The sequence below is a fragment of the Schistocerca gregaria genome, chromosome 2 (genome assembly GCF_023897955.1).
Source record: "Schistocerca gregaria isolate iqSchGreg1 chromosome 2, iqSchGreg1.2, whole genome shotgun sequence".
In the NCBI taxonomy this organism is placed as follows: domain Eukaryota; kingdom Metazoa; phylum Arthropoda; class Insecta; order Orthoptera; family Acrididae; genus Schistocerca; species Schistocerca gregaria.
The window spans coordinates 882,222,388-882,244,589 of NC_064921.1; the positions used below are offsets into that span (position 1 = coordinate 882,222,388).

Here is a 22,202-nt window from a genome sequence, read left to right on the forward strand (position 1 = left end):
AACTAACATTTAAAAATAAATTAAAAGAATTTCTAGATGACAACTCCTTCTACTCATTGGCTGAATTTTTAGATATAAAGTAAGGGAAAAAAAAAAAAAAAAAAAAAAAAAAAAAAAAAAAAAAAAAAACTTAATCATTGGTGTCATGCAATATTTTGTGTAATGTAATTTCTTGTACAGACATCTTTTATTAACCTGACACGTTCCACATCATTACGAAGTGTCGTATTCATGATCTATGGAACAAGTATTAATCTAATCTAATCTAATCTAATCTAATCTAATCTTGGTCTATAGGAAAGAGACAGGTATTGGAGAAAACAATTTTCATGCATAAATGATGTTAAACATCTAGTTTAACAGCTTCTTCATAATGCAACAAATAGGACAGGAACGTAGACTGTTGAAAGTTGATGAGTGCTACTGGAAGCACAGGGTATGAACTCTGAGGGATACTACATCCACAAACACTAGACATATTATATGGTCTACTAACACTTAATAAGTTATTTATTGCACATGATTATTCATTATTCCTTTTCTGGATTGGTATGGTTAAGCCTACTCAGGGCAAGCTCCAGGAATTTTGCCACTCACTGCAAAAATTTCAGATTCAGCCCCCTCCCCTTTTTCTTCCATTTTCAGTTTTTTTGCAATGTCATTCACCCTTGACATTTTATCTACACATACCATATTTACTCATACATCTTTCTGACTGAAATATGTCTTTAAGACCAGAGCCTATAGCATAATACATTTTGAATTGGCCCTCCAAAATTAATTACTTAAACCAAAAGTATATTACATCACTCTCACAGTAGGTAAGTAAAATCTGCTAACTTTCCCTTGTTCACTCAGGGAAGGAAGACCTGCAACAACCCGTACAGCCAAGTACTGCTTTGTCGGTAGTTTCGTCAGACCTTTTGCTGTAAGAAATGTTAAATCTTAGAACAGAGAGTGATTTGATTTACATATAAATGCTTTATTTGTTGAAAAAACAAGTGTACAAATCATCAGTTTTTCTTTAGTTTGTACTTAGTACTTAAAGGAAAAATGGCTACAATCAGCTATCGAAATGACCTGACCACAATTTATGTCTCAAAACAAGCAGTTCTGAAAACACATTCATTTATTGTAGTGAAAAGTAGCAGTAAATTTTAAATAAAGCCATTGAAACGCGAGCAGTGTGAAATACAACGAAATTGGTGAAACAGCTCATGCAGTGCAGTTGAGTTGGTTCAGCTCCAGAATAATGTCTCATAGGTTTTTTCCATGTGGTCTTAATAGTAATTATAACAAGAAAGAAAACGGAAGGAGGAAGTCTCTCTCTCTCTCTCTCTCTCTCTCTCTCTCTCTCTCTGTGTGTGTGTGTGTGTGTGTGTGTGTGTGTGTGTGTGTGTGTGTGTGTATTCACACTGACATAGGTACTTTCTAGTATTGTGGAGGCACATGCCAGAAATTAAGTTGGCAACACTGACATTTTGTTTTTGAAAGATGCACCCCAGATGACCCACTCCAGTGCTTCATTTGTCATCTGTTTCACATTACCATGGATTTCCAGTAAGGCACTATTTTTCAAGAATGATTTGTACTTCTAGCTTATTCTCACAATTCTTCATTTATGAAAAATTTTCATTGTCTTGTTTAATTCATCCTTTTGGAACAATATTAAAACTTAGGATTTTGAGCACCCAAGAAATTGCCCCACCTTTTTTAAAAATTACACAACCTTTATTAACAATTAACTCTACTCTAATGTTTTACTTACCTGTTTACCTGAAGATGTGGTCTTTAGTGCCACAAAACCGATAGTGATTTGGAAATAAAAGGCTAAATACAGCTGACTTGGTTTATTGATCCTCAAGATGGACCTATTATAAAATGGCTCTGAGCACTATGGGACTTAACTGCAGTGGTCATCAGTCCCTAGAACTTAGAAGCACTTAAACCTAACTAACCTAAGGACATCACACACATCCATGCCTGAGACAGGATTCGAACCTGCGACCGTAGCGGTCGCGCGTTTCCAGACTGTAGCGCCTAGAACAGTTCGGCCACTTCAGCCGGCGACCTTTTATAAAATATTGATAGTTAAGACTTTATATTTGCACTGAAAACTCTAACTTTGCTTGTAATATGTAATTACAAACAAGAAGAGTTGTATTTTTAATGAAAATGCTGATTAGATATGAATTAATTAGCATATATTTGATGGATTTTACATTTAAAAAGGTGTAAGCATTCCAAATGAAAAGAAAAGACTGCTTCAACTATACTTTCCATACTTGGTTTGTCCTTATCTTTTGTAAATATGGTTCCTCCATAAAGTTCAAAGCTGAATTTCTTTTTTTTTTTTTAATTGTGAAAAGCATTAAGAAAAACTTGTATTTTGCCACTTTGTAAGGGTGTTCCACATGTGTGTTTCCCTGCAGAGCAGGCAGCAGCATCCGCCATTTGCACACTACGTATTAACAGTGTGTCAATCAGAGCACAGCAGTACAGAGATTGTGACTGTACACGATTTTTGAAATAAAAATTGCATAGCTAAAATATGATTAAGAAAAATATTGATCACTGTTAATACATTAAATATCTTAAAGTTTTATGAACAGTAACACAGTGATAAGACATGTCATACACAAGTAGGAGCTGCTTCCATGAGAGTGACAACACCAGTGTAGGTGTGCTAGGGCCATTGACCAATCACAGCATTTGTGTTTGTTTACATCAGGTTTATTCTTATGATGAACAAAGTATAGTGCTGTAACTCTGAAATGTAGCCATCTTTTGTTCTGGTCAATAATTTCCTACATCCTGAAACACCAGTAGGACACATTCTGTATATAAATGAGTCATAGGGTTGATATTTAAATACATAGTACAAAAAATTCAAAACTTTATTTATATGTTACAATCTTGTTATTAACAAATATACATATCACTCATCTCAAAAACTGATTTCAAAGTAATCATCCAATTAATTTTTCAAAACTATATAAACAAAAAAAATATTGTTCAAAAAACACAAAGGAACATCACAATCTTCCTACATAACAAGTGTGTTAAAGCAGCTTTGTTACATATCACAATTAGCTTTGAGTAGTTTACATATTTTATTTCAACAGCAAATTGCATCATTACTGTCCAGGCAATGCAGATATGTGACTGGTAAATGTCATCACACAAATGTTACAGTTTAGAATAAGAACACACACAGCATTGCCAGTGGACACAATTTGCATTCTTGTAACCAGAACTATCCAGCACTTACTCACTCATAATTATGATGTCTACATAAGAAGAACCAAGTATATTGCTCTGTGTTAAGTTAAATATTATTTTAAGTATCTATCTGGCACCCGCCTCCCCCCCCCCCTCTCTCTCTCTCTCACACACACACACACAAACACACACACACACACACACACACACACACACACACACACTGAAATTTGGTTTTATTGCACTCTTAATTGTAGACCTCAAGAATATAGTGATAAATATCATAATATTATGAATCATCTTCCATGGAATTAAGGGTTTTAAAATGAATCACAGTAAATTAAATTGTTGTTATCCCATATTTTAATGGGTGTTATTTGTAAATCCACAGATTCTATTTTCAACAACATCAAAGCATACTTATCACTGATTACACAGAACAATGTTAATAATTCAGAATGTCTCAAAGCACTGAGCAAAATATAATTTAGTAATGTACTCAGTCCACTGTACATCTCTTTTACAAACAGTTTCAGTCTCTCTATGTGTCAGCAGCTTGTATGAAGTTTTACCCATCATACGAGCCTAGACAAAACAATCAGTGCTGTGTAGCCAAGCCCACAGGCAAGCAAACAGCGAACATCAGCAGCACAAGTAGATGACTTGGCAACGGCACAGGTGCTGCCGACCCGGCACTGCCGTCACTCCCTCCACTACGACCACTCGATTTACTTGAACAAACTGAGTCGCAGTCTTCATCCTCACAGATATCACACAGTGTTGCTACTCTTGGTTCATAAAATACTCTAGCACGTCTAGCTGTAACAGTGAAAGAATACACATATACCACAATAATGGAAATTCTAGTTTGGAAGTAACAATATTCGTTCGTTCTCTCTCTCTCTCTCTCTCTCTCTCTCTCTCTCTCTCTCTCTCTCTCTCTCTCTCACACACAAACACACACACACACACACACACACACACACACAACACACAATATGAACTCAGAAAATTGCACAAGCCTTCTTGCTAAGGTCTTCAATTGTGCAGATCATTGAAATCTACTACAGAAACTAAAACACTACGGATGGCGTCATATCTTAACAATAAAAACAATTGGTACCAGAGGATTAAATATAGTTTCCTGTAAGGTCCAGTAGTGGGTTTATTCTCATTTTCGTTCTGAACCTCCATAAATGTTTAATTAAAGACATGGCAGGCCTCTTCAAAAGCTCAACATTTGCCGATGATACAAATGTGCTAATAAAGGTTCCACACACAGCCAGGAGGAGAATAAAACTGGCTTACAACTGGTACATGGCAAACAGCTTAACTTTTAATCTTACGAGGAATCACGTTACCTCCCACATGAGGCCATGTCACTTAGTTATGGCCTCAGGGTCCACAGGTGACTGTGTGTGTGTGTGTGTGTGTGTGTGTGTGTGTGTGTGTGTGTGTGTGTGTGTGTTTCAAAAATGGCTCTGAGCACTATGGGACTTAACAGCTATGGTCATCAGTCCCCTAGAACTTAGAATTACTTAAACCTAAGTAACCTAAGGACAACACACAACACACAACCATCACGAGGCAGAGAAAATCCCTGACCCCGCCGGGAATCGAACCCGGGAACCTGGGCGCGGGAAGCGAGAACGCTACCACACGACCACAAGATGCGGGCTGTGTGTGTGTGTGTGTGTGTGTGTGTGTGTGTGTGTGTGTGTTATATTAAACATGTGTTATAAGATCATTCATGGAAGTATATGTGGTGACCATATGGAAAAAATCTTTGGCAAAGTTACAAACAAATTTTTGTGTGTGAACAGTGGGCGAGTAAACAGATATTTTACTTCGGAAAGTGCCTGGCTCCTTCCTCCCTTGCCCTCCCCCCCTTTCCCCTCCACAACTCTTGAGTACCTTCGGTACATTCTTATCAAAAATCTTCAGATTACACCTCGAATTATCTTAACTTTTGGTGCAAATTATTTAAAAATAAAGTAGCTGGTATTGCAAGTTATTATACTTTCACATGGTAGTCTATAGTGTGTTATTATTATTATTATTATTATTATTATTATTATTATTATTATTATTACTACTGATGTTCCATAGCTCTGAAACTTTGTGAATTTGCTCTTGTTCTGCTGTTCCTTTTTCTCCCTCTTCTTCTCCCCAAAATTAAAAATTGCAAATTATTTCTTACTAAACCAACTACTGACTTGTCATACATCAACCATCTAAACTGAATATTATCAAAATTCAGATTTGTTTCTTATACAACTGAGTTAATGGTTGGGTGTTGCCATATTAGGCTTTAACTGACTGCATTTGACTAGTCCCATTTCAGAGACACAGTTAATATCTTGAACTGCTGAGGTAAGGAAGGGGGGGATTAGGGATGGAGGTGGAAGACATATGAGCGCACATACATTGCATGCATCATTTCTTATTACTCTGACTTAACTATATTTTTGTTGAAGTTCAAAATTAGTTTAACATATTTGTAATGTAGGCACCTTGTCACTAAAAAATTAATCAACATTCTGGGTGCAGAATACATTGAGGTAATTGTCTTTTTACATTTATGTAAAAAGATCATGTTCTCTGCTACAGTCATGGTTAAGGACACAGCTGACATTATCTCTTAGTGCTGTAAAAACAAGTGCTCCATCTGTAAACTTGCCTAAGATTGCCTTCAAAGCATTCGCAGAATGGACAAAAGCAGAGCTTTAGCATAGCTTTATAATCTAGTAGTATACTTACAAGAGTCATAATAATCATAAATAGATACAGGAACTGGTTTCTGCTTAGCCACTTTGTGAGTTCGGTAAGCAGATATGGTGGGACAATACTCCTGTCTTGTCATCTGGAAGTACAAAAGTTGTGAAACTTAGTCTTTCAAGCTGTACTAAACACAAGTCACTACACCTAACTTCTGATACTTGCCTTTTATATAAGTTACATTTCATTGTTAGTGTATACACTTGACAAAGTGCTTCCACAAAAATAAATTTCTCAAGAGACAGACGCATAAAATAAAGCACGTGTTCCAGACAATTTAGGAGAAAGCAAAGTGCTCTTTTAATAAGCAAACCATTCCTAAAAATTGTAAGTAACAAAAAAATAAATACTACAAACAATGCAGAAATTAACAGAATGAAAATACGCTGAAGTGCAAAGATACTGGTATAGGCATTCATATTCAAATACAGATATATGTAAACAGGCAGAATAAGGTCCTGCGGTCAGCAACCACCTATATAAGACAAGTGTCTGGCACAGTTGTCAGATCGGTTACTGCTGCTCCAATGGCAGGTTATCAAGATTTAAATGAGTTTGAACGTGGCGATAAAGTCGGTGCATGAGCGAAGGGACAGCATCTCCGAGGTGGTGATGAAGTGGGGATTTTCCCATATGATCATTTCACGAGTGTACCATGAATATCAGGAATATGGTAAAACATCAAATCTCCGGCATCACTGTGGCCAGAAGAAGATCCTGCAAGAATAGGACCAATGATGACTGAAGAGAATTGTTCAATGTGATAGAAGTGCAGCCCTCCCACAAATTGCTGCAGATTTCAATGCCGGGCATCAACATGTGTCAATGTGCGAACCATTCAACAAAACATTGGTGTGGGCTTTTGGAGCCGAAGACCCACTCGTATACCCTTGATGAATGTACGGCCCAAAGCTTTACACCTCGCCTGCACCCTTCAGCAGTGACATTGGACTGTTGACGACTGGAAACATGTTAGCTGGTGGGACGAGTCTCATTTCAAATTTTATCGAGTGGGTGGATGTGTACGGTTATGAAGACAACCTCATGAATCCATGGACCTTGCATGTTGGCGGGGGACTGCTCAAGCTGGTGGAGGCTCTGTAATGGTGTGGGGCATGTGCAGTTGGAGTGATTATGGGGCCCATGATATGTTTAGATACAACTCCGACAGGTGACATGTTCGTAAGCATCCTGTCTATCACCTGCATCCACTCATGCCCATTGTGCACTCCGACAAACTTGGGCAATTCCAGTAGGACAATGTGACACTCCACACATGTAGAATTGCTACGGAGTGGCTCCAGGAACACACTTCTAATTTTAAACAGTTCCGATGGTCACCAAACTCACCAGCCATGAACATTATTGAACATGTCTGGGATGCCTTGCAACGTGCTGTCCAAAAGAGATCTCCACTGCCTCATACTCTTATCAATTTATGGAAAACCTTCAGTATTCAAGGTGTCAGTTACCTCCAGCACTAATTCTGACATTAGTCGAGTCCATGCCACGTCGTGTTATGACATTTCTGAGTGCTCGTGGGAGCCCGGTAAGGAGGTAAGCAATAAGAAACAGTCATTAAATAATTCAGAATTTTTGAGTCATGAGACAAACACTACATACAGTCAAAGAACTGAAAAAAGAATGGTGTTGGAAATACAGCTAAGGAGAAAAAGATATTGCATAAAAGGGAGAAACAGGCAACAACAGTGGATTATACCAGCCTAAATCTAAATTCTTTACGACTAATACCGGACTACAAACAACAGAGCCAAAAGATAATAACAAATGAAGAATAACTGAGACAAAAAGACAAGAACAGACATTAAAAATACAATGAATTGTTGAAAAAACAGGAAATGACATAAAGAGAAGAACTAAATACATCAGGGCACAATGGAAAACTGTGAATGAGAATCAAGAGGAGGAAAAGGTAGAAAAAGATACTGTAAATCAAAAACTGAACATGTCTGAACAACCCAAGTGGTGAAACAAACATTCATGTTTCCAATACAAATGTATTGGTCAAAAAATCTATTATAATTAGTTCTTTTTTCTACTTGCATGCCCCGACTCATGAATATGAAGGTAATGCAAAACATGAACACTAACCACAAAAGACAGTTAATTACAGATACTGCAATTATTCTTTGAGAATTATTACACTGCATCAATTCTATCAGAGTTAAATATGAAATCCTTACCTTGTCAAAATACAGAACAACAACAGTGTCCCCATCTTTGGTCTCAACTCTCTTCACATTCTGTGAAACTTCCAGGCTGGGTAGTGAATCTGAATCAACGGTGAAGCCAGAGGGCAATGACACTTCCATAACAGCCATGTTACTTTCGTTAGCAGACTGTCCAGCAGCAAACCTGTATTGCATTAAGACAGGGATAAGCAGAAAATGTGTGTTAGTGACCACACTCTTATTTTAGCATAACTATAAAGTTCAGCCAATAATGTTGTGTACATGCAAGTTTGAAATTATTTTTTCACAGAAAAGATGTATTTCTGATGGAGTGTTGTAACTGCACTAAATAATACCAGCGCACAATTGCAAATACAGGACACAAAGTGCAGACAGTTTAGTTCAATCAAATTGCCATTATTATTCTGTTGTGGCACACTAAGAATCACCATCACGATCTTTACTGTGGAAAAAAAGGAAGAAAAACCAAGAAGAGAGAAATAAATAAAGTATAACACTCTTTGTGGAATAAATCATGTTAGAGCAATTAGTAGATACACAAGGAAGTGCCAATTACACCACAATCCCCTTCATCGTCCCAAAAACTTTAACAACAGGCCAATGAAAACACTGTATAACACATGTAGGTGTGATGTATACGTACTCAAATAAAACATTTAAAACTTTCTTGGTCTAACAATTGTTGGAGTCATTTGGAGAAAACTGATGCCTGTAACCTGCTACCACAATGTTTTGATCCAGACTTCTCTCCATCTTCAGGTGTAAACTCACAAGGCAGAGCGGTTATGTGTACTTTGTCAATTTAAACCTACATATGGTCAGAATGATTCAAAATACTGTGGCAGCAAGTTATGAACACTACACAGTTTTACCAAAATATTATCGAACAAATAATATGATGTTAATGGGGTTAAATATGACTGCTCCTTGGGAGAGATGCCAGAAAAGAGATATAAGCAAGTGTGATTACTTTTTAGAAGTGTGGCATTGGTAGGTCACATCGACCAAGTAAAGTATGATCTTTGAACTGTAACTGCTCTGACAAGCCGCCGTGTTAATGTTCTAGTCAGCCTTTGTACCTTGTACAATGTACATGTGCATCTTTCTTTGTGCTGAAATATATATATGTAAATAAAATAGAAAGAAACTTCCACATGGGAAAAATATATTAAAAACAAAGATTCCAAGACTTACCAAGCGGGAAAGCGCCGGCAGACAGGCACATGAACAAAACACACAAACACAGAATTACGAGCTTTGGCAACTGGCAGTTGCTTCGTCAGGAAAGAGGGAAGGAGAGGGGAAAATAAAAGGATGTGGGTTTTAAGGGAGAGGGTAAGGAGTCATTCCGCTCCCGGGATTGGAATGACTCCTTACCCTCTCCCTTAAAACCCACATCCTTTCATTTTTCCCTCTCCTTCCCTCTTTCCTGACGAAGCAACTGCCAGTTGCGAAAGCTCGTAATTCTGTGTGTGTGTTTGTGTGTTTTGTTCATGTGCCTGTTTGCCGGCACTTTCCTGCTTGGTAAGTCTTGGAATCTTTGTTTTGAAATATATATATGTATAGACATTTATGGGAACAGTTTGTTGCGTATACAGTTACCTATATTCCGGTTTCTCATATTAGTGACTCCGAGATTTCTATGTCTTCCGCGACTTCCGTGGTGGCCATGTGGAATCAACAGGTTTTACGTTTTACACCATGGCTACCTCACACAATTTTTTTATACGATGATTTGGAGGCTCAGCTCCTACTACCAGGCCACTCGAATCTCCTTCCAATGGTTGTTTCGCCGCTAACGGACAGTGTTTCGCGATCTCCAATGAAGTTAACCTCAAACTTTGCAGCTCTACAACGGCCGAGTTTTATGCCCTTCCCTTAAACAATGGACCAGGTTTTTTATCGCCGAACTGTGCACACCAACATGTGAAAAGTCAAATGGACCATTTCTTGAATCGTGTAACGATCGCTCGCTCATGTAGTGTTCAAAGGGTCCCAAATTCACACATGTGCTTAGATTCTCTATGCGCCGCAATGTCGCTTTGTCGCTTACAGCAGTGCCGTGTGCTACGCTGCCATTCGTACAAAATGCACACGTGGTCAACTGCTATCAAGCCATGTCAGTTTTGCCTTCCTCACAATTTAATAACGGATATTTTTATACAACAAGTTCACCAGGCTGAACCACCAGATCTGTCGCCCAATTTCTTGACCACATGGGTTCGAGCACACCCTATGGTGCTTCACCATCCAGGAACATTGTACCACGATTATGTGACCACCAGCAGGTTTCACCAGTGATTTATGGTCCTACCACACACAATGCATTTCCAATGTGCACAGAAAACTCTCGCTGTTGCCACACCAAGTGTCAACCCCCCCCCCCCCCCCTCTCACCACTCACGGGGGTGGGGGCCTCCGATTCTGACCATACAGCCACTTGCTCCTTCCACAGTACCTGCTGCGCCGGCCTCCTGTGTCATTTCCAACGTGGACAATTTAAGCACTATGCCTCTAACCTCCGGTCCAGTTCATGGGCCTACCTCATGCGCCGATCATCTGTTCGTACACACGGTACCGACCGTGCCTGCTGCGTAATGCTTACGTTACTCATCAGGGACATTGCAACCAGCCGTTGTTTGGGACGTGTTTGCTAGTAACACGCCCACGCCATTAGTGCTAGGTTACAGGACAGCCTATCTTACCATGGGACAGCAAGCCTTCTAAGATACGCCGATGCCATTGTTTCATAATGTAAATTCTGTTGTTGACATATAAATAAATATAAAATCTGTAATAATCGTAAACATTTGGAAGACAAAATGCAAGTTATCTTAAAGTATCTATTTGACCCTATTTGAAAACATGTTAGTAAAGCCAGCCTTTAATTAATTCCAAAGCAATTAACAGTTTTGTCAAAAACATTGTATAGGTAACTATATTGGTTAATTTCATGATTTAAACAAATAATTCAGCCTAACTCTTACAGTAGATGAAACTGTTAAAAAGAACCAATGTTTCGATGTATTCAGTTAAATTAATGAGTTAAGTTTTAATTGTAATTTCTGTAAATTAAACTTCGAACAATGTGTAGTTTCAGCACCTATTATTGTGATGATATATAAGGGCTCAATTTTTGGTCATGAACAGTCAGTCCACGGCTGAGTTTCAGACGAGCAACCTGTGCTGGTTAGAACAACAACAACAACAATGCTTCAAATTAACTGTGGAATAAGTGTTAAACAATTATGCCATGTGTAAAAACAGTGACAGTGTCTTCTCCACAAGTACCTGATTAATCTTCCAGGAATGTGAACTTTGTGGTTAGGTTTTACTGCTCGTTGATGTTCAACAGGAAACTATTGTAGCAGTATGTGGATGTTCACCTGCAAACTACTAATGAGGCTTAAGCAAAGTTAAACAATAGTGCATTGCCCATATAAATGTGTATATGGGGGGCTGTGAAAAGTGAAAGTAAAAGACGGTGAAACGCAGCTGTGCAGCTACATTATTTACAGTAGTCAGTGTCCAAATTACAACCCCATATTTCAGCCAGTACGTAGACAGGCCTGACGTGGACCACTGCGACGTCCTCTCCTGTGTCAACCTCTTCGTTTGAGAGCAACACTTGCAACCAACAACCTCAATTTTTTGTTGCATATATTCCAGTATCTGTCTTCCCAATAATTTTTTCCTCTGCGACCCCCTCTACTGCCACGGACGATTTCCCTCATGACTTAAGCCATGCCTTGTCATCCTGTCCATTCTTATCCTCCAGTTTTTCGACTTGTTCCTTTCCTCACTAATTCTGAGTAACCAGTCTTTCTTTATCAGTCTGCTTAGATTCACTTCTTTTCTGATTTTTCATGCAGTCCATGATTTGCTACTTACTACATATTTGAAAACTTGCCTGATTAGATGATAGTGCAAAACATATAAACTGACTGCTTATAAGTATCAGAATCAGTATCAGTATCAGTATCTTTTAGCAAGATGATATTAACAGAACACGGTTAAGAGCTACATACGCTGAGCATATCGAAAGCTGCAGATGATTCCGGTCTGAGTTTTTGTCAACCTGTGGGTCTAATGTGAAGAGCGGCCATGCACCAGTCACATTAACATTGTAGCGGTAAGACACCTGCACAATGGCAAATCCTGTTCCAGTTGCTGTGATGTTGACTTCCCGTACTTTTGACGACAGCTGCAAAGAAAAGACAGAGCTAAGTGTCAGAAAATTTTAAAAATGTAACAATCATATTTTCAATTATAATATTGCTTGTGTTTCTTGAAGTTTTTACAACAGATAGAATATTCCATCATCTTTCAGGCATGCATCTGGGATAGTATTACTTCTTGTTGAATTGCTGGCAGAATTTAAACTACTTGACCCAATACTCTGGGGTAAACATGCCTATGACAGAGACAACACTGTTGGCAACAAGAGCATCAGTCTGTGACTGACAGCCACAGACTGATGCTCTTGTTGCCAACAGTGTTATCTCTGACAAAGGTACGTTCACTCCACGGTATTGTGTCAAGTAGTATAAATTCTGCCAGTCACTCACCTCAATGATGACAGTACAGTTATCAGCCAAACTATTGAAACAAGAAGTAATATTATCCCAGATGCATGCCTGAAAGTTGATGATATATGAGTAATGTTTCTTCTTTATTTAGACTTGATCTCTCTATTACCCATAAAGCTGTTTCTTGAAACATTGTAAGTAGGCTTTCCTGAGGTAGGTTGTATCTATCTGCACACATCTCCCAGTTCAGTTTCTCCAGCATCTGTGTGTCACTGTCCCATGGGTAACACAAACTTGTGTCTATTCATGCTGCCATTCAATATACCTTATTAGCACTCTTTGCTACAGGTGCTGCATACTTACACAATATTCTACGATGTGCTGCACTAGTGTTTTGTAAGCAGTCTGCTTTATCGGCTGCCACTGCCTAGTATTCTACCAATGAACCAAAGTTTGCCACCTGCTTTAGGCTGAGCCTATGTGACTGTTCGATTAAATATTCCTACAAATTCTTACACAGTTGTATTTACATGAGATTACTGATTACAGGCAGCCACTTTTTTGATAGTAAGCATAGGTGTGGGACTGAGTCAAATGGTTTCTAGAAATCAATGAATACTGCATCTACTTGACTGCTTTGATGTCATGCGAGAAAAGCACAAGCTGGGTTTTACATCAGTGATGTTTTTGGAATCTACATTGGTTGGCATGGAGGGGCTCATCTGTTCGAGAATGTTTGTGGTCAGAAACTTTTCTAATGTTCTACAACAAGTGGGCATCAAGGATATTAAACACCAGTTTTGTGGATGACTCCTGCTGCCCTTCTTATTAAAGGTGCGACTGGAGCACAACATCTGCATGACGGAACAACACAAGTGGCACTTGTCCATCACTCGCTTTTTACGCATTGTGGAAGCACAATGCCAGCAGTTTCCGCCCTCAGTATCACACGGCGTGCACTTACTGAGAGGTCCAGCCACATGGCTTACGTAAAACACGACTCTACACAGCTTTGCCACAATGTAGCGACACTAATGGACACTGTTAATGTTGGCATGCATGCATAACAATGCTTTTATTAAGCAAATGGACTAATAGGACTCATTACAGTTAATAATATTAACTGCGCTCAATGGAAAAAGGAAGAAAGCACAAGGTAGTGTAGTAAGCAAAGATGGGTACCTTATGTTAATAAATTTCTATGTGGCTAATTAACCAATGGAAACTCCAGGTAGGCATGTCAACAATATGTCGTAAAGAAGCACTGTTAAGTTGCAGAGTGGCACAATTAAAAGACACTTACACCAAGCTTTTGGCCACAGCCTTCATCACACACACAAACACATTCTAGTCTGAGCGGCCGGAGTTGGTGGTCAGTGTGCATGAGGTGTGATTGCTTATGTATGTTTCTCTTTTGCTGATGAAGGCTGTGGCTGAAAGCTTTGTGTAAGTGTCTTAATTGTACCTTTCTGCAAATTAACATGTCTTTTTTACAGTAAGTGACAATTTATCTTTTCCTACATTGTTGCTATTTCTGCCTGGATAACAATTAGAATAAGTAGATCATTCAAACAAATTTATTCATGAATAAATTATTTGTAACTAACAAATAATGTAGAATGCCACTCTTACTTCTTGAACTGAATTCTATAATCAGTCCTCTTCTTGCCTTAGCTAGTGCAGTTTCTATTTCATAAATACCTTATTAATAGATCAATGATGTAAATAAAATAGAAAGAAACTTCCACATGGGAAAAATATATTAAAAACAAAGATTCCAAGACTTACCAAGCGGGAAAGAACCGGTAGACAGGCACAATAAAATAACACACAAACACACACACAAAATTTCGAGCTTTCGCAACCGGCGGTTGCTTCGTCAGGAAAGAGGGAAGGAGAAGGAAAGATGAAAGGATGTGGGTTTTAAGGGAGAGGGTAAGGAGTCATTCCAATCCCGGGAGCAGAAAGACTTACCTTAGGGGGAAAAAAAGGATAGGTATATACTCGCACACACACACACACACACACACACACACACACACACACACACACACACACACACACACACACACATATCCATCCATCCATACATATACAGACACAAGCAGACATATTTAAAGGCAAAGAGTTTGGGCAGAGGTCTGGAAAGTTGCACAAGCCACACTAATACCCAAGAAATGACTGAATTATAGGCCTAACCCACTAACGTCATTTTGCCGAAGGATTTTGGAAAATACACTGTGTTTGAACATTATGGTTTACTTAGAAGATAGTGAATTATTGACAAACAGTTAACATAAATTCAGAAAACATCATTCTTGTAAAAATCAACCAGCTCTTTATTCTCATGAAGTAATGAGAGCTATTGACAGTGGATGTCAAATTGATTCCATATTATTAGATTTCCAGTTTGCTTTTGACAGTGTTCCTCACAAGTGACTTCTAAGCAAATGGCACGCCTATGGAGTATCGTCTCAGATGGGTAACTGGAATCTTGAATTCCTGACAGACCATCAGAAAGAACTCAGTTCATAGTAATTGATGGAAAGTCATTGAGTAAACCAGAGGTAATATCTGGCATTCTCCAAGGAAGTTTTATAGGCTCTCTGCTGTTCCCGATCTACATAAACAATTTAGGAGCCAATCTGAGTGGTCCTCTTAGACTTTTTGCAGAAGATGCTTTCATTTACCATCTTATAAAATCATCTGATGATCAAAACAAATTGCAAAATGGTTTAGACAAAATGATGCAAAAAGTGGCAACTGATTCTAAATAATGAAAAGTGTGAAGTCATCCACACAAAGACTAAATGGAATCCACTAAATTATGGTCACAGGTTAATACACATAAATCTCTAAAGCTGTAAATTCAAATATATATTTAAGGATTATAGTTATAAATAACTTAAATTGGAATGATCACAAAGATAATGTTGTGGGGAAAGCAAACCAAAGACTGCAATTTATTGACAGAACACTTAGAAAACGCAACAGGTCTACTAAAGAGTCTGCTTACACTATGCTTGTCCACCCTCTTCTGGAGAACTGCTATCACATGTGGGACCCACATCAAATAGAATTGAGAAAGATGTTGAAATTGTCAAAAGAAGGGCAGTTTGTTTTGTATTATTGTGAAATAGGGGCGAAAGTGCCACGAGTATGATATGCAAATTTGGGTGGCAATCATTACAGCAAAGGTTATTTTCACTGCAGCAGGATCTTCTCATGAAATTTCAATATTTAACTTTGTCCTAGGAGCATGAAAATATAAGAGAAATCAGATACAAGGGGTTTATGTAGATAACAGTTCCACAATATTTTTGGATTTTCGATTAGCAACATTTTCTATAAGCCAAAACCAAATTAGTTGTTGTAGTTCATCAAAAATTGTAGAATACAACCCATAAGACTTTCAAACCATCATGTAGTTTTCAAAATAACTGTCTGTTCTTACGCTTGTCTGTAAGTAGCTGGACATCACCCAAAATAATCAGTCCACAATTTGATACTAAATCAGTACCACCTACATTCAAGTGTGCTCTCAGTATTGCATGGTTCATTTGGAGTGAAAGGGACTAAACTGCGAGGTCATCAGTACCTCCATCCATTACGTGGCCAACCAGAATTAGTCGTCAAAGAGAGAAGGCAAAAGGCAAATCCTGTAAAGCTTAAGTGTAACTATAAAAAATAAAAACTGAGATAAAAGCTCAGAAAAAAACACAGCACAGAAAATTCATTAACATCAGGCGATCTCCACATCAGCAGTGAGGGAGATCCTCACATCTGAGAATGTGGCCACGGGTCAGCCAAGTGTGGCCAATGCAGAGTCTACAGAGACTGGGTGATTCCCTGCTAGAAGCACACTGGGAAGACTGCCCACATGGTGGTAGTCTCCTTATCCTCCTTAGCTTGTTTGGGAAGATCAGGGCAGACCAATCTGAGTTCCAGACTTCCAGCAATAGATGGTGTACAAATGACTGAAGGACGGTTCCAGGAAAACCATTTCCTGAATTGGCATCCCGGGGACAGCTTGCCCAATCTGTTAGCTCATTCATTTCCCAAAATCCCAACATGAGCAGGGGAGCAAATGAAAACGATGGGCTCTCCAGCTTCATGGAGGTCAGAGACAAGATCCTGGATACCCATAACTCTAGCCACTTCCCAAGGGCAGCCAAGAAGAGGCAGCGAAAAATCATGGGATCAGCAGAGTCTTTTGGACCATAGGAGACTTCAAGGCAAATCTGAGGTCAGGGCACAAGCCATGGGGACACATGTGATGTTTCCCTAGCCAGAAGCAACAGTGGAGGAAGTTTCAGTTCTGAACAGACACACTAGAGGTGTGCAGCAATTGTACACCCACTTCTGGGTCACTGCTATGGGGTGTGGAGCTCCCTTCCAGGGAAAAGGACATGGCAGTTGGGATGTTCAGGGAAGCTATGAATGTATATAGCATAATTCAGCAGCTGTTGTTTGCACACAAGTTGGACCCTACAGTGATGAATGGGGTCCATTATCCGCAATGCTGAGGCTGGTGCTGAACCATATGCATAACTGCCCTAGTCAAGACAGGATTGAATCAGGGCTTTCTAGAGCCACAAAAGGGTAGAGCGATCTGTACCCCAGCTAGTGTTACTGAGGCAGCAAAGAATATTAAGGAGTAGCCAGCACTTTCACTTGAGCTGGTGAAGGTGGGGAAGCCACATCAGCTGGGAATCTAAGACTAGTCCCAGAAAGTGGTGCTTCTCAACTACAAGTAGTAACTGATCGTCTATGTAAAGCTCGGGGTGTGGGTGGGCAGTACAATGGCAGCAGAAGTGCACGACATGAATCTTGGCAGATGAAAACCAAAAGCCATGGGTGGGAGCCCATGACTTCACCTTTCGTGTGGTGCCCTGTAGGTGGCACTCAGTGAAAAACCCTACTAGAGGAGCAATAATTAAAGCAAAAAACATTGGCACGGAAGGAAGGCGATATTGAAGACACCACACCCACAGCTAGACCATTGATGGCCACAAGAAAGCAGGAACTACAGAGCCTCTTGGATATAAGAGGGGTACTGAGTAAAGTGTCCACTTGCACCCAGAACATACAGTGCGACAGGAAGTTCTTGAAAAAATTGGGAGGTCCTGGAGATCCCACTCATGAACACAGTAAGCATGTGGTGATGCCATGCCATGTAATAATCCTTCTGTAGGTAAAAAAAGACAGCCATGAGATGTTGATGATGTGCAAAGGCCGTCCAAATGGTGGACTCCTGATGAACCAAATTATCAGCAGTGGAGCATCTTTGGGAAAAACTACCCTGAGATGCAGCCAAAATGCCCTGAGACTCAAGGAGCCCAAACAGCTGCTTGCTGACCATGTGTTAGAGTAATTTGTAGGTTTATTAGGCAATAACCATCCATCTCGGGGGTTCTTGCATGGTTTCAGAACCGGAGCTATGGCACTTTATCGTCACTGAGATGGGAACTCACCTTCATTCCGGGTCCGATTAAAGAGAGCAAGGAAGTGATACCGACAATTCACTGAGAGATGTTTCAGCATTTGGTTGTGGATGCGGTCTGGCCGTGGGGCCATATCAGAGCAATGAGCTATGGCACTGGAGAGTTCCCATTCACTGAATGGAGCATTATATGGCTCCAGGTGTCAGGTAGTAAAAGATAAGCGCATTTGCTCCACCCGCTGATTTATGAGCCAAAAGGTGGGGTAGTCGTTCTCAGATGCAAATGTGCGAGTGTAATGCACAGCAAAATATTCAATGACAGTGTCTGGATTATACAAATGACAGCATCTAAGGAAATACTTGGTACACCTGCAGGGGCTGGAAGCCACAGAGTTGTCTGATCATTGCACATACCTGTGACAGAGAAATGAGTAATCCAATGGTGGAAACATACCGTTCCTGAGATTCATCATTTTATGAGGTAGTGGGTGCAGGCATGGAGCCATTTAAAGGCAATGAGGTGCACTAGTGAAAAGTGTTGCTTATGGCATTGGAGAGCACACCTATGATCTCCAATGGCCAAAGAGATCTCTGGGGTCCACCACAGTTCCGTCTTCTGATGTGGTGATCCCGAGGAAGATGGGATGGCTTGGTTGGTTGCCAAAAGAATGGCTGCCTTTGTATACTGAATGTTTGCATCAATGTTGCCTTGCGATGGGGAGCTAAGCACAACAGCAGAGGTGAACCCATCCCAGGCAGCATTGCGGAGAACTCATCTAAGCAGGCGGCCAGCAGAGCAATGCTGAGGGAGCGACAAGAAGTGATCACTACCACACAGGTCATCGTGGACCCTCCAGTGGACATATTGTAGAAAACCAGGACTGCGAAAGGAGAGATCAATGGCCAAATATGTTCTGTGTGCCCCACTGAAGTGTGTGGGGGCACCAGAATCCAAGAGGCAAAGATCGAGCCGTGCCAGTAAAGTAAGATGTCTTTACCATGACCAGTGATCATTGTTACACCCCATGAAGGGTTATGGGCATTGAAATCATCCAAGACTAGGAAAGGTGGGGGCAGCTGAGAGAGTAATGCACATAGTACATCCTGGGACACGACATCATCGGGAGGAAGATAAACGTGGAAAAATCCTCATACACCTTTACCAAAACTGCAACAGCCTCCAAAGGTGTATCAGGAGGCACAAGGTCACTGCATACAGAGTCCATCACGTAAGTACAACTTCACCCAATACCCTCTCATATTCAGTGTGAATCTTAAAGTCACCTCGGTAGCCACGAAAGGCAGAGGTACATGTTGCTCGAAACAATGTTTCCCATATGGCAATATGGAATGCAGCTATCATCACTCAGCCAGGTAGTGGAAAAATTTACAATTCCACTGGAGGATCAGACTGAATACAGTGAGGGCACGAAGTGACCAAGATGGCCAGATTACTTCCCAGGGTCATGTACTCCCATCGGTTGAGATGCCAGGGCATCCACTCACACAGTGGCACATTGCCTGGGGAGATCCGGTGCCTCAGTGGCCACCAGGATCTCCACTTTGGGCACAGAAGGAGTACCTGCAGAGGTCCAGTGGCATGGGGGCCAGTTTCCTTTGTCTTGGAGGACTCCTTTTTGTCTTCCTCCTCCTTAGAAGGTGAGGGCTGAGATGGTTTCCCTGAATTGGTTTCAGGGACAGAGGAAGAATGAGAAGTCCAACAGCCAGTGGTTCCATCAGCCACTGGCTGGCATCTGGCTGTGGATCAACACGGACTGTGGAAGGATGAGTCCCAGGGGACCTCCTTCTACCTAGAGAAGCAGGAGGGGGTAAGGTGCCTCTGGCTGGGGGATGGGGACTGGTGTCTTTGGCAGGTGGGAACCAATGCTCCCAAAGTGGATGTGATGGAAGCACCAGAAGGGCCCGCAACTGCTTGGGGGGGGGGGGTTACCGGCAGGTAGCTCTGAGGGCTCACTGTAAGAGGCAAAACAGAGGAAGGTACTGTCAAACACAGCAGGCGATGACGTGTCAGCTGTAGTGTACGACTGTGTCATTTGTCTGGGATTAAGACACTCATACTTTTTTTATGGTTTCTTGATATGTGACCCTGCCCAGGGTCTTATACTGCTAAATTTTCTTCTCACACTTAAAAACAGAACAATCTGGTGAGCAGGGAGAATGGAGCTTGCCATAACTTACACAGATGTGGGGAGGGACACAAGGAATGTTTGCATGCAGTGGACGTTCACAATCCCTACAGAGACAGATAGCAGTCCAGCAGGAAGACTGGTAGACCATCACTTTGATGTTCTCAGGCAATGTATCAACCTCGAAAGCCAAGATGAAGGCCCTGGTAACAACTCTGTTTTCCCTTGGCCCCTATGAACATGACGTATGAAGTGCACACCCCGTTGTTCTAAGTCGGCTCACAGCTCGCCATCATATTGCAATGGAAGATCACGGTGAAAGATGATGCCCTGGATCATACTGAGATCTTGTGGGAAGCGACAGTCACAGGATTGTCACTCAACTTCTCACTAGAGAGCAGCACATGTAACTGGGCAGAAGATGACATTTTAATGAGAAGGGGACTTCTTTTCATCTTACAGATGACTGTAACTTCCCCATATTTGTCTTCAATGTCTTCCACAAGAAATAAAGGCTTTGTGGCCAAAAAGATGTCCCTCTTGGTCCTGGTACATACCAGGTATTGGCGGGAGGATTTTGCTCCTTGCTGTCTAGTCCTGCATTCCTGCCATGGCACGACAATGTAAGGGAATGCTTTGGGATCGTACTTTGTTGCATTGTACGAGGCCTTTCCATTTGAACTGATGCTGGGGCCATGTGACCACCAGCGAGCGAGAGTTTTAGTTGCTTCATGTGCGAACTATCCACCTATCCACCATGGTGTCACCCACCCCGAACGAGGCCTGTCCCCATGGGTGCCAGCCAGCCACAGCAACAGCTACCTGACCAGTAATCCATTGCCGGGAGTCCCTGTGCCCCAGTCATGACAGATACATACTGCACGGTGTACATGGGGAATGTGCAGCTCATGCACCAACAGTGCGATCCCTGCATGGTCAGGAGACTACAATAATGCAGATACGGTTGAACAGGTTTGCCTCCTCTTGACACAGGATACAACAAATTTTTGACAGCATTTCAAACTTTTTAGTTAAGGGGATGGGTGTAACACCCCAAGTTCTCTCTAGTCCCGTCTTCCCTGTACAAAGTGCCAATACCTACCATTGACAAGCCACTCATAGTCAAGTTGATGAACAGTGATGGATACCATACTTCCTGTCAAGGAGGTAGGATCCACAGGAGAGGGCAGTACTTGAGATACGTTATGTACCTCTGGTTCACAACTATCAGGAGCCCTCCTGACACTCCTGTTCACAGCAGCTTCAAATTGCTTGCAGCAATCATGGTTATTTCCAGCAGCTTATGAACATCAATTAACTCACACCATGCTTGGGAACATCCTTCACAGTGGGGGCTTCATTGTGGCTGGTGCAACGTTTTTAAGAACAATAAACAAATTACTTTAAAATAATCTGGCAGATTCTCCTTCAATTTCTTGATCTGTTAAGTTAAAAGTGTTACTAATTCCCATTAAGAATTGGAGCAATTAATACACAAAATAAAATTTATAGCAAGGCAACAGCAAAATATGAGATAAAAGTTACTAATTTTCTGGTACCCCAAAGTTACAGTTATTGACAAATATGAAAATTATGTTAATTTATGATAAATGTAGGCAGTATAGGCTTCTGCATAAAGGGAACACTAAAAGCAACATATGTAGCTGTAAATCACAAATGCTTCACAATTTGCCAGTGACCTTAATGATATACCACATCATAAATATCACTCTATAGTTTAAATATGCACTGCTTACTGAAAAAACCACAGTGAAATTGAAACTGTTTAATTTTATATAATTTTAATACACACCAAACAGGTTAATGACAAACCTGATCTTTGGTGTCTGTCTGTTGGAGAAATACAGAG

At 40.6% G+C, this 22,202-nt stretch overlaps 1 protein-coding gene across 7 annotated transcripts in view; it reads right to left on the reverse strand.

Annotated features, from left to right (window-relative positions):
• Window positions 1-2,879: 2,879 nt before the first annotated feature.
• LOC126335297 (CD109 antigen-like) overlaps window positions 2,880-22,202 on the reverse strand; it is a 460,905-nt gene continuing 441,582 nt past the window's right edge. For all 7 annotated transcript variants that reach the window (XM_049998397.1, XM_049998400.1, XM_049998393.1 and 4 more), the window contains exons 26-29: window positions 12,242-12,417; window positions 8,205-8,376; window positions 5,983-6,085; window positions 2,880-4,041 (exon numbers count right to left, since the gene is read on the reverse strand). In XM_049998397.1, the coding sequence (XP_049854354.1) occupies window positions 3,821-4,041; window positions 5,983-6,085; window positions 8,205-8,376; window positions 12,242-12,417 (672 nt within the window). In that variant the 3' untranslated portion in view covers window positions 2,880-3,820. The remainder of the gene's footprint in view (window positions 4,042-5,982; window positions 6,086-8,204; window positions 8,377-12,241; window positions 12,418-22,202) is intronic.